The sequence below is a fragment of the Drosophila subobscura genome, chromosome J (genome assembly GCF_008121235.1).
Source record: "Drosophila subobscura isolate 14011-0131.10 chromosome J, UCBerk_Dsub_1.0, whole genome shotgun sequence".
Classification (NCBI taxonomy): Eukaryota; Metazoa; Arthropoda; class Insecta; order Diptera; family Drosophilidae; genus Drosophila; species Drosophila subobscura.
Window position 1 is genome coordinate 13,498,449 of NC_048532.1, and position 11,991 is coordinate 13,510,439.

The following is an 11,991-nucleotide window of genomic DNA, read 5'->3' on the forward strand; positions in this document are numbered from 1 at the left end:
AAAGAGTGGCAGAAAAGTGCGTCAGTCGCGTGGGGGCGTGTACGCAATGCGATAAATCACTCGACTCCAGTTTGTGTCCCAAGTCTTTTGGTTTTTTATGCACACAAAACGCAAAAGTGCTGCATCAGCAGCAGGCACCGCAATAGCCACAACGCCACATAATTTTTTGGCCAGCCCAGACAAAAGCCTCTTCCGTTTGTAGTCGCTCGCTCGGTCGATACGCAATCTGCATTAGAGCAGATCGCATATCCGTTAGACAGGGCTGGCAGCAGACTCGATTGGCCAAGACTCGATTGGTTACGGTTCATGTGGCCTAATCAGGAAGTTCATTCTAAGAACTGTTAAATAGATTAGATTTCCCAGCTTCTAGACGACTTGGGCAATGGACTTGAGCAACAAACGAAATCAGCAAACGGGTGAAAGGTTTCCTACCTGTACTTGGAGTAGCAGCCAGAGCAGCAGCGGCTGCCACAGCATTCTGCACATCTTCATGTCCGTTGTGCGACTGCAAAGAGATAAATTCAATGTAATCAGAATCGGAATCGGAATCATAATCATAGTCATGGTTGCTGCTTGGTTGAGTCTGCTGCTGACCTTGCTAGTGGTCACTCAAGTGTTGTCTTTGCTGGTGGAGTGTGTTGCGTTGTGTGTTGCGTTGTGTTTGTGTCTTTGTTGGAGTTACACCAAATGCGTACGCGGCAGGAAGGAAGTTTGTGGTTCATAAATTAATTGTGGCCAATGTTTCAGATGAGTGTGGAGGAAGTCTTGGCAAAAGTAAAACACTGCACATAATGAACATTAGAATACTCTTTTTTTATGATAAAGAAACATACATTATTGTATTCTATTTATGAGCTTTAGAATTAAGTCTTTGAATGGTCTAAGATTTAGAGATTCTTTCGCTCTTTTTATACTTTCAAATCAAATTAATTCTTTCCCGCTTTATATGCTTTGGAACGGTTTCCTTTTTGCTCCTTCTAGGACTCCTTTGAGCTTCTTTCGCTCTTTAATTACTCTGAAATGGTTTCTATTTGCTACTTCTGGGAATTCTTCGATCTATCTTCAATCTTCCAAGAGAATCTCTGCCTGTTTCTTCTATCTTAGCAGTGCAGGAACTCCCTTTGCTGTTAGTGTATTCCTCCACTATCAATGTCGCTGTAGCTATAGCCAGAACAATGACATCTGCGCTGTCTCATTCCCACCTCTAACTATCTCTATCCACCTATCTCTATGTATATCTCTATCTGCTTCTATTGCTGCTGCTCTGTGTCTGCCAGGCGTTAAGGTCAAAGGCATAAAACTGTCAACCGTTTAATTATGTAGAAGAAACCAAACCAGAAGCTGTTCCAGCAAGCAGACTTTGCTTAAACTTGGATCACATTTTAATGAATGATGTGAAGTACACACACACACACCCACACCCTCTACTACTCCCCCCTTGTACCCCCTTCCAGCTGTGTTACCCTTCACCCGCCAAATGCTTGGCTGCGTTTTACGCTTAGCTGTAAAAACGCACGCCGTTTGCTTAATTGTTGTTATAATTACTCCAACTTCTGCTGCTCGTCTTTTGTTGTTGTTGTTGTTTATTTGGATTTATGGTTTTTTATTGTTTTTCGTCTCTCTTTCTATCTCTGTCTCTCTTTGTTATGCAATAATTGTTGGCTGCTTCTTGCTGCTGCTTCTTCGTCTTCTTGTTGGTTTCGGTTTTTGGCTTTCATTATTTATTTGGTAGCTGTTTTTGTGGGTGTTCTTCTTACACTTGGCTTTTATAATTATAGTTAATCGCATTGGTCTGACCTTGAGCCGTTTTGCCACCGCCTTTTGCTGGTTAACTGCATTACCTAACGGTAACCAAAACACACGCCATGGATACGAGCTAGCTGCAGCCGGCTTTAAGACGTTTTGACAGTTGCTCCCTGAGGAAGGTGTCCATAAGAGGAGGGGCATGGAAGGTAGAGGTTGATGGGAAGAGTCAGGGAATTTTTGAGATTTTTAAACAGGAAATTGTCTTTGGGATGTTTAGAAATAATAAATTCAAAAGAAATCTAAGATATAGAAGCTGAGCCTTACATTTGCTGAAGAGTTTTGAGAGTGAAAATATCGATTATGGATTGTTTTCTAGTGTTTCTGCCATACATTCTTCACAAGCTTTTATTTAAATAAACCTCAAAATGGTGTTTAAAACTTCTTCAGTATTATTTATAAATTTCTATGGCCATAAACACTCTGTTAGTTAACCAACCCTTAACCCAATCATACTCACATTTATTTTACAAATATTTTGCTTCCGTTTTTCACAGTCTTTTTGTTGCTGCAGCACTGACCTGCACAAGTTATCTTTTGCTTTTCCAACGCGTTTTTGCTTTGCTTTTCTTCACACCCACAACTGGCTGGCTGACTGCCTCACTGATTCACCGCTGCGGCACGCACTTTGACCAACTGACACCGAATAACTTGGCCCATTTCTTGGTTTAACAAATCCTCGCCAAGTTTGGCCATAAAAGTTGACGATCCGTGCCCGAAAAAAACACTCCGAATGGGACTCAAAGCGGTACAAAACGTTTGGCGGCGGGCGACTGTCGTTTTGTCTCTTTTTTTTGGGGGGGAGGTTTTCACTTTCGATAATGGTCGCTGGCTATTGCGCGATTTTTGGCTTGAATATTGTTGGTTTTTCTTGGCTACGTCATTAATGGCGTTTATCTGGTGGTTTGCTTTACATGTTGCACGTCTGTTGGTTTTCGAGTTGTTGCCAGCTTTTTCGGCATAAGGTTTTCCGTTTTTTGGAAGCCCGAAAAATCACTCAAGTGCAACTTGCCAAATAGAATCAACGACCGCCAACGAGTGGGAGGGAGTGCACGATGAATGGATATGTAGATGTGTGTTTTTTTTGTTGCCAGATTGCCTAATCTTACATAATAGTCGAGCCTCTCTCTGGCCGCCTGAGTGTGTAACTGAGAGTTCCGTTTGCCTTCCTTTGGCTTGGACGTTGCACGTTTGCAGCTCTTCGCGTTGCGAGCAGGTGTGAAGCCAAGCGCGGCTGCAGCGGATCTTTATAAAGTTTTCCCAGCACCAAGCACCAGCAACATCCATCCATTTAGCCACTCTTCTATCCAGCCAGCCAGCCAGGCAGCCATTCGAGTGCCTAGAAGTGGAGCCAGCCAACCCAACCGCATGGCGCTCTGTGGCTCTCCGCTCCTCTCAGCTGCAGATTGTGTAAGAATCTGCGACTCTCGTGGCCCGTGATCTAACCATTTTTCTGATTTACTTTCGCTGTGTTTCGCCGTTAGGAACGTTTTGCATCGCGGAAGTCACATCAGCAGCTGGAGTTGGAGCTGGAGAGCAACAGGAATAAACAAATCTTGCCCCAACCCACCTCAGCCTTACCTTTAACCAAGGTCAACGGCACCTAACTGTTTTCTGTTGACTGTTGCTCTGGCCCGTGTCTTGGTGTCTTGCTGTGCTCCAAGTAAAGAGTAAATTTAAGCGCGTTTAATTGCCACCGCTTGCCAAGCGTGTCTGCCTTAAATTACTAATCACTAATTAGTTGCTCGGCACTTTGGGCCCGCTGTTGTGAAAGGCTCGCTTCCAGCTTGACCCTGGCCAAAAGCTCTGCTGATGGACATCCCACGCAAGGGCAGCGGGGCAAACCCTGTCCAGCAAACTGTGACGGAATGCTCCTTAGATGGCAACGCTGACCCACTTTCGTTTGGGGTTTTTATGGGGTTTTTGGGCTTATAAAAATTATTAAATATTCCTTTTAAATTTTTTTCAACCCGCCAATGAAATTTACAGACAATTACTTTATAGCATAATCATTTTTGTTTATTTTTTTTATTGCAATTTTTTTTATTTCTTTTCTATATATGTATATTTTTATTATTTTTTTGTCGATTTTTTCACGCCGCTTTTCAAACATAATCATCAGGCATACTTGTAATCATCAGGCACAGTATTAGATGTGGGTGCCAGGGCTTGTTTTTAATACAATTTCTACACATACAATACACACAAAAACTGAACTTAAGCTCGAAACAGATCAATTCATAATAAAAATAGACAGACAAAGTCCAACGTATTGGAATTTGCTCAATTAAATTCAAACATAAAATGGGTTTTAAAAAATACGCCATAAAACATTTCAATGTGCTTTGTTTTGCTTTGCTTTTGTTTTTAAATAAATATAATAAATTTTGCACATTAAATCTAAGTCATTAATAAATTTGTTGCATATATTTTATACATATCTTTTCATTTTTTGTAATCATTTTTTCGTGTGATTTTTTTGCATTATCATTTTGAAAATTTTTATTGCATTTTTTTGTTGTTTGTTTGGTTTTTTGGTATTTTATCGTGTTTAGATTTTAAGTTTTTTTGTTGTTTTTTTGTAAATTGAAACTGTGAACGTTAAAATCTACGCATTTACACAGATAGTTAAATTTGTTGTGTTTTTATTAAGTTTAATTCATTAAATATATTTATTTAATGTGTGTTTTTGTAGCTGCTAAATTTTGATATTTTTCTGGCAATTTCTTTCTCATTTGTTTTCCTTTTTTTTTGTTGTGGATTAAGTTAAAATACTAATTTAAAATCGAAACGCGCTTTGCCCTCGCGCTGCCTTTGCCATGATTGTAATGCTCCGCCTCCAGGAGGGGTGGAGTAGAGCGGAGCGAGTGTGGGGTGGTGTTGCTGCTGCACTTAGAAGCAGCACTTGCGGTTGTTGTTGGCGCCACTGACCAGCTTGCAGTGCTGCATCTCGGAGCGACGTGGGCGGTGGGACTTGGCCTGGAAGTCGCGCACCTTGTTGGACCGCTTAATGGCGCTGCGGCACAGCTGCTGATGCTGCTTCTTGTTGTTGCTCTGAGGGATAAAAGAGGGAACATCATGAGCCTGTGTATCCACCGAAAGCGTAACCAAACTTACCTTCTGGCCTTGACGTGCCAGTGTCTCCTGCTTCAGCTGTGCTGCCGCATGGCGATCGAAGCGAGCGCTGTTCGGACGCTGCTCGTGGAGGGCACGAGCCTGCACCTGCACCTGTGCCTGCTCCGGCTCCAGCTCCAGCTCTGCTGGCAGCTCCTCCTGCAGCTCCGTTTGTGGCGCCTCAGCTGCCACCCCGAGATCAAGATTTACAAAACTTTCGGTGCCCTCCTGGGTGGACCTAATACTACGATAAACAGACATGCTGCAAGAGAGGCAAAAAAGCGAAATTAAAATGAGAATTGGGAAACTTTCCGGCTGCTATTTTGCGTGCGATTTTTGTGTGGATTTGCGGGGTGGGGGGAGAAATGTGTACTATAAAGATCACCAACCTTGGATGCTCAATCAATAGATTCTCAAAGGGTGAAGTTTCCATATTGATTGGCCCAATCGAGGTGAAGCATGGTGGCGGTGTTACGTACCAGGACTCCTCCATCAGCACGTTCCCACCCTGGCCCAGACCCAGAGCCTGGCCATGATCGCTGCCGCTGGGCGAGGCCACATACAGCGACTGGCTGACATTGTCAAGGTCGGCCAGGCTGCTGGGCGGCACACTTCGGGGCGGGCTCAGGGTGGAGATGCTCAGCGGACGGGCCACGCGGGAGCGTTGCAAGTGATTGCGCTGCTGCTGCGGCCGCGGACCGCTGTAAAGGGAATGCGAATTGATGTGCTGACGCCGATGGCGCGATGAACCCGATGCTGCCTGGCCATGGCAAGCGGTGGAGGAGGCCCTCGGCTGCTGCTGTACCTCGACAACGGAGAGCTCCTCGTCGGAATCGCTGCGTGGCAGAGAGTCGTCCTCCTCGTCTGTAACAAAAAGTTAACCAAATTGAAGAACGTTCCACAATCTAGGCAGCTGTCTGTGGACTTACCCTCCTTCTCGACAATGTACCATTCGTCCTCGTCAAAGTCCTCGTCAATCGGTGTCTCCCCAGTGGGTGTTAGCAGCTTGGTGATCGACGCTGGCTGCTGCTTCCGCTGCTGCTGCTGCTGCTGCTGTTGCTGGTTGTTGCGCTGCTGCTTGCCACGACGATTCTTGCCACGCTTGCCGTTCGGTGAGGCGCGCACCGGGCCGCGATTGCTGCTGTTGCCCGCTACAGATGGCGTCGATGAGGTCACCTCAATTACATCTCCCGGGGATGGGTTATCACAGGGATCGCTGCACACAGCCTGCTCGGGATTCACTTCGTTACTGCTGTTACTGGCTGACTCGCACGTTGCTGCTGGCGCTCCAAATAGAAACGTTGCAAGGCTGCTTAACATTATACAATGCTGCTGGGGCTGGCTGCGGCTGCTGGGCGTTTCTTTCTCTCTCTCAATATATTTCGGGGTATTGCTTATCGGGTGATTTTGTTGAGATCTTTTTTGTTTGCTTTGTTGTACAGTTATCTAGAGAGAGGGTGCGGGTGGAGATTGCTTATGTTTTGCTTGAACGTTGCTCAGTCTTTTATTTATTCCTTTTGTTGTTGTTTCTTGTTTGTTGCTTTGTACGCTGCTTCGCTTTCGCTGCGTTTCTGTTGCTGTTTTCTTCTAGCGTAGAAGCTGCAAGAGGGAGAGAGAGGGAAACACATGAGAAATTAGCTTATTGCGTAATCGTGTACACCTGCTAGCCACCCGCACACAAACCAACCACCCCCTCGGGCGGCTTGCTTTTGCGTGGGCACACCACTCGGTGCAATGGGGCGGATACTTAATTTCAGTTAATTGCCATTCTTATACCCTAACGCTGAGTGGGGTTGTATGTAATTTTTGAACATTTCTAGCTCATTTTTAAGATAAAAATATTATTAAAAATAATTAAAAATAATTAATATTCAAGATAAATTGATAATAAATTGCTAAAAAATTATACAATTAATTTTAAAATAATAAAAACTATGCAAAAATAGTTTAGAATGTATTAACGCAATTTTTCTGTATTTTGGAATATTTTTATGTATTATTGGCTATTGGATCCATGTAATTTGTCATTAAAAATCATTAAAAATTGCAGAAATATTCCCAAGTTTTCCTCCATCAATTCTCCAAAATGTACAGCCAAAAACATTCATCGAAAGAGTATCCCGCCAGCGCATTAAGCCTGCCTGATGTTCCCTCCCGCTTGTTTCGAAAACCAATAATTTAATTTGTATTTCGTTGGAATATTTGTTGTGTGTGGTTTTGTTTTATTTTTTTTGCGGCTTGATTTCAATTGAAAATGCAAAAGTGAAATTTGTTGCTTTATATGAAATTATCTAAAGGCTGTAATTACTTTTGATTGCATTAATCAGAGTTTTTTCGTTGCGTTTTGCCTAACAGTTTGACAAGCACTGCGCTGGGTGCTGACTGACTGACTGACATCTCTATGTACTTGGTATATAATGAACTGATGTGGGGCTGACTGTGCCATAAAGTATCGCTGCTGCTGCATAGCCCATTAAGTCTCCCAGTTGATAGCTGCCCCAACCGCTCCCCGGCGCTGCGTTCGCCAGCCACCCACCCCCTGTCCGGGCCTGGCCTGGCCTTCAACCATCCATCCCAAGTAGAGCTCTCTGTGCATGCGCTGAGCTTATGATCAAGGCAATTATATGGACGGGTACAGAGTACCGAGTCTACAGCGCATACTCGTATGCAATTTGAATTGAGCTCACGTCATGACAATAGGCAAAATCGTATTTGTATCTTTGCTCTCTTCCCCATCCAGCCGATTATCGCATCATTCCTGCTAAAGATGCCACACAGCTACAGTCCAATCGGATATATTTTGTCGATCAAATTATGCATAAAAGCAGCAGGCAGAAAGGCAAACAGAGATAGAGTTGGAATTGGAATTGGAGTTGGAGTTGGAGAGAGACAATTGCCATGGCAATTTGCAATTTGACCGCAAAACGGAAAACGTGAAAATGCTGCAAGGAAAAGCCAAACAAAAGCAGCCTAGCAAAGTGAAATCTCCTGCAGCAGAGACAGAAAAGCGTACAGCAAATTGGGATTGATGAGGCCCCCAGTCCCAGAGTCCAAATGTCAGCGAAAGTTTGACAATCAAATTTGATGTTAGCGGCCATTGACTCTCATTTTAGTTCAAATAAATTCTGATAATTGCCAGCAGTTCGAACCGAAATAGTCCATAAAACCATAGGAGATCGGAAAAACTATTTCCGTAATGGTTTTGGAATGGAAATTTATGTTTTAAGGATGCCCGCAGATGGAAAGAAAGAAAACATTTGCTCCCCGAGTTCCCCTTTCTATTGTTGACCTCAAAATTCCCGCCCATATTTCGCCTGACTTTGGCACTGAGCACGAAAAAAAGTATGGGACGGGGAAATATTTTACATTATAAATGCATTCGCATTGCACAATTGGTTGGTGGTGTCCGTGCTGGCATTTTATTAATAAACACGTAGGGAAGCCGCCAGCAATCGAAGGTTCTTACTGTTGTGTCGGCTACGGTACTGTGTCCCTGATAACCCCCCGGGCTAGAGGCAAAGCAAACCAAACAAAGGCAATGCACCTAGAGAAAAATACAGAAATGGTTTATTTTCGTGTTTATTTTGTGATTTTTTTTTGGTTTTTCTGCTGCAAGTAAATTTTTTTCATTTCACTTTTGTCACATCTGCAGCCAAATAATTCTGACCTTGAAAGTGGGATGTTATATGCAATATACACACATATACATATTTATCTGTATATATGTTAAATACATATTCCTAGTATATGTATATGACATCAGATTGCATTGCCTTTGTTTTCTTTGTGACAGCTACCCATATCTTGGCGCATATTTTAGCAAAGAATTTTTGTTGTCCTGACCTTGAGCCGCCTGTGGATTATATAAGTCTCGAGTCTAGATATTTGCGAATTTTTGTTAGCTGTCAACAATAACCAGTCATTGTCTGGTGGCGAACCCTAATGATCTCTTTGGGGCTTGTGCCGCCGCTATCAGCGAGCAAAACAAAAAGCAAAAAAAACACAAAAACTATTCGCCGACTCACTCCAGTTCCGATAAGCTCCAGCCCCACACCAGGCCAGACGAGACGCGCCAGACAGCCCCGACTATGCTAATAATTTCTATTTCTAAATATTAGTATTGTTTACTATAGCTAGGGTAGGGTCTGGCCTGGCCTCTGGTCTACGCGTGTGTTGCAAACGAGAGCCGACAGTCGAAAGTTCAGTTCTGACTTTTTTTTGTTGCTTTGTTCAATTGATTGCAGGCTCCAGCTCTACAGCTGTCGCTGGAGCGGGTTGGAGGGGTGAGAGCTCTGTGCTAATGAACTTGAACTAATTTAGTAGAACTGACAGCTGCACACAGATCAGGGAGTGGGTTATAGTACACAAAGAGACAGAGAGAAGAGTGGAGTGATTGATGGATGTGGGGGAAGGAGTGTACAGCTGACAGGAAGTTAACAGGAAAAAAGGGAGTATGCAGGGTATAGATAGACTATAACTAAGCAGTCTTTACCTGTTTTATATTTGTTTATTGTTTAAATTCTATTGCTAATTTCATCAGCGATCAAAAAGTTGCCCAAAAATATATTTTTTCACTTCTCTTCCGAAAGTATTTCCCCCAAACAAAGAACAATCTCATATCTAAAGCTTTCTAAGTACAAACCAATAGCCAATCTATATACGCACACACACACACACACACACCTACACCAGTATACATATAAAATATCAGTTCAAAGCTTTTTGGGTGCTGCCAAAGTGCGATAGTTTCTTTTGTTTTGATGGAATTTCGTTTGTTTTGGCAATTTTTTGTTGTATATTTTTTTTCGGGGAATAACAAAAGGCAAAAAACTGTAACAAACACTTGTAGGTGTGTGAGCGGGGTGTAAACTTTCACGAAATTATGCAATATGTGCCACAAAAAGAGACGCCGCCTCCGACTGACGTCAGCCCTGACCTTGGCTGAGGAACCCACAGAACCCTACACTAGACAACAAACAAATCGTAACTACATAATTGCAGACCAATTGAAAGAAAATTCGATCAATTGCTGGAGTGGGGGATCGCTCACCTTAGGGGATGACAGCCTGACGGCGTGAACTTTCGGCACACAGAAAGCGAACGGATCAAATGGAAGCAGAAATTCAGATACACAGATGCACACAGCCACGGGTACACAGAGATACAGTTACGGAGCCACACTACTGCGGAGGTACAGAGATACAGCCAAGTCGACACTCGTTTGCCAACTGAAATGGCAAAACGGGCAAACGGGCGTTCGCTCAACGGAAGCGCATTTGAATTTCAAAAGTGGACGCAAGAACAAAAGCTGCACACACACACATACACAATGGCACGTACATATCTGTAGCTGTAGCTGTATTTGTATCTGTATCTCTATCTGTTTGTGGCTGCATTTTAGCCCAAAGAGTTCTTTGATCACTCACAATATTTTCAAGCTAAAACTCTTTTGCACTCACTTGCTCGTAATTTAATTGTTTTTTCGCTCAATATTTATTTACCTAATTATTATTTTTGGTGTGTGAATTTTCACTTTCCTTCTGCTGCACTCGATCGGAGCGGAGCGGTGCGGCGGGTTGTGTTTGGTTTTAAATATCAAATGCGAATGATGGCAGGGCAGTCCAGCAGTCAGCAGTCAGCGATCCCCCTTCCGTTCGGTTCGAAATACGAGCGCAAGAGAGAGAGCGTAGCAGTGATCGTGTGAGCGTATCTAAGCCCCATAATTATGTATTTTTTTAAAACGCAAAAAGCGTTTCGGGTAGCGCGTGGCAACAACACACAACACTACATGGCTGCAAAGCGCCAAAATTATGCTCCAAGCAGCTGTGCAGTCGCTCGCTTCGTGTACACCCGTTATGTATAGACTCTATACTATAGAGAGAGGAGCAAGAGAGAGAGAGAGAGAGAGAACGAGCGCTGGCGATCATACATGGGCTTCGTGATTTTTGTTTACTAACAAAACCGAGCCAGCAGCGCTCTCTCTTTGTTTGCGCTTTACACTTATGCATGTATGTATGTATGTAAGTATGTACATATGTAAATGTATGTACGAGCATGTATATGTATATGTATTATATCTTTCTCTCTCGATCAGCTGCTGGCTCTGACGTTTGCGCATTTGACACACTTTCCGGGCCGCTCGCTCTTGGCTCCCCCCCAGCTGCCACTATTTTCTGTTAGATACTTTTCTATGCGATGCCTGCCAGACCCAGTGGCTCTTCGCTTCCAACTTGCCCCACCGAGCGAGTAGCTGTGTGACTAAGCCACCATAAGAGTGCTGGGGGAGCTGGTTGTTGGCCTGCTCCAAAGTTCAATTTGAAACTACAGTTTCTCTGTGCTGCCTGCTGCTGCTGCCTGCTGCTTCTGATATTTTTCAGCTATTTAATGCCAAGTCACGGCTGCCAGAACGGAGTCGACAGTTGCGGAATGAACGCATAAAAATGCTAATGAATTGAATTGACGCTGCGAGAACTGAGAACTACTCGTGTTGCGGGGGATGACAGCGACATTGAGGGCATTCCAAGTGGCTCTACTCGATTATCGCATTATGCAATACGAAATCAATTCAAATAAGCCATGCCCATAATAAAATCAAAGCACTTAAGGTGAGATTTTAGCCATGGGGAAGAGGGATTGTCTGTGTGGAGGAATTAAATTCGAGACTTCGGCAAAATTTAAGCAAAATTGCAAACAAATTGTGTTAATTCTTATTAATTATTGTCGATATTTGTTTGCTTGCCACCCATTGAATATAATTCCATTTCAATGCAGGTAATGAGCATGCCCAAGCCCCATAGATATCGGCACTTAGAATATAGAATATGTACGAGTCTGTTATGTATTTTCTAGCAAGCAACCTCGCGGCCAGGTTCAAGGTTTTCTTAGCCATTAGCTTGTTCTTTTTTCTCTATATTTTTAGAAATTTTATCATGCAACAGCTGATACACAGCAAGCGACAAGTTGTAGCTTTTTGGCTGAAAAAGAGAGCAAGAGCAGAGGCAAGCACAGTGCGCACACAGGTGCCAAAGAGCAGCCAAAGAGATCGTTAGATAGGCAGCTAAAGTATATAGCGAA

At 43.4% G+C, this 11,991-nt stretch overlaps 1 protein-coding gene across 3 annotated transcripts; it reads right to left on the reverse strand.

Moving 5' to 3' along the window:
• Positions 1 to 4,190: 4,190 nt before the first annotated feature.
• Positions 4,191 to 10,524, reverse strand: LOC117894960 (ras-interacting protein RIP3). 3 transcript variants are annotated; one of them, XM_034802291.1, is made up of 5 exons: positions 10,419 to 10,524; positions 5,847 to 6,516; positions 5,307 to 5,781; positions 4,921 to 5,179; positions 4,191 to 4,857 (listed from the first exon to the last, which is right to left on the reverse strand). In XM_034802291.1, exons 2-5 carry the CDS (start codon positions 6,235 to 6,237, stop codon positions 4,696 to 4,698), a joined length of 1,287 nt encoding a protein of 428 aa, XP_034658182.1. In that variant the 5' UTR covers positions 6,238 to 6,516; positions 10,419 to 10,524; the 3' UTR covers positions 4,191 to 4,695. The 3 variants fall into 3 exon arrangements, with proteins under 3 accessions (XP_034658182.1, XP_034658183.1, XP_034658181.1); XM_034802292.1 differs by lacking the exon at positions 10,419 to 10,524 and adding an exon at positions 9,968 to 10,149 and having other exon boundaries at positions 5,397 to 5,781; XM_034802290.1 differs by lacking the exon at positions 10,419 to 10,524 and adding an exon at positions 9,968 to 10,149.
• Between the last annotated feature and the right edge of the window lie 1,467 nt (positions 10,525 to 11,991).

Coding starts and splice junctions, on each gene's coding strand:
- LOC117894960 (XM_034802291.1), bottom strand. CDS start 6,237: ATGTTAAGCAGCCTTGCAACGTTTCTATTTGGAGCGCCAGCAGCAACG. Junction 5,180..5,306: donor CTATTGATTGAGCATCCAAG/GTTGGTGATCTT, acceptor CCTCTCTTGCAG/CATGTCTGTTTATCGTAGTA. Junction 4,858..4,920: donor TGGCACGTCAAGGCCAGAAG/GTAAGTTTGGTT, acceptor TTTATCCCTCAG/AGCAACAACAAGAAGCAGCA.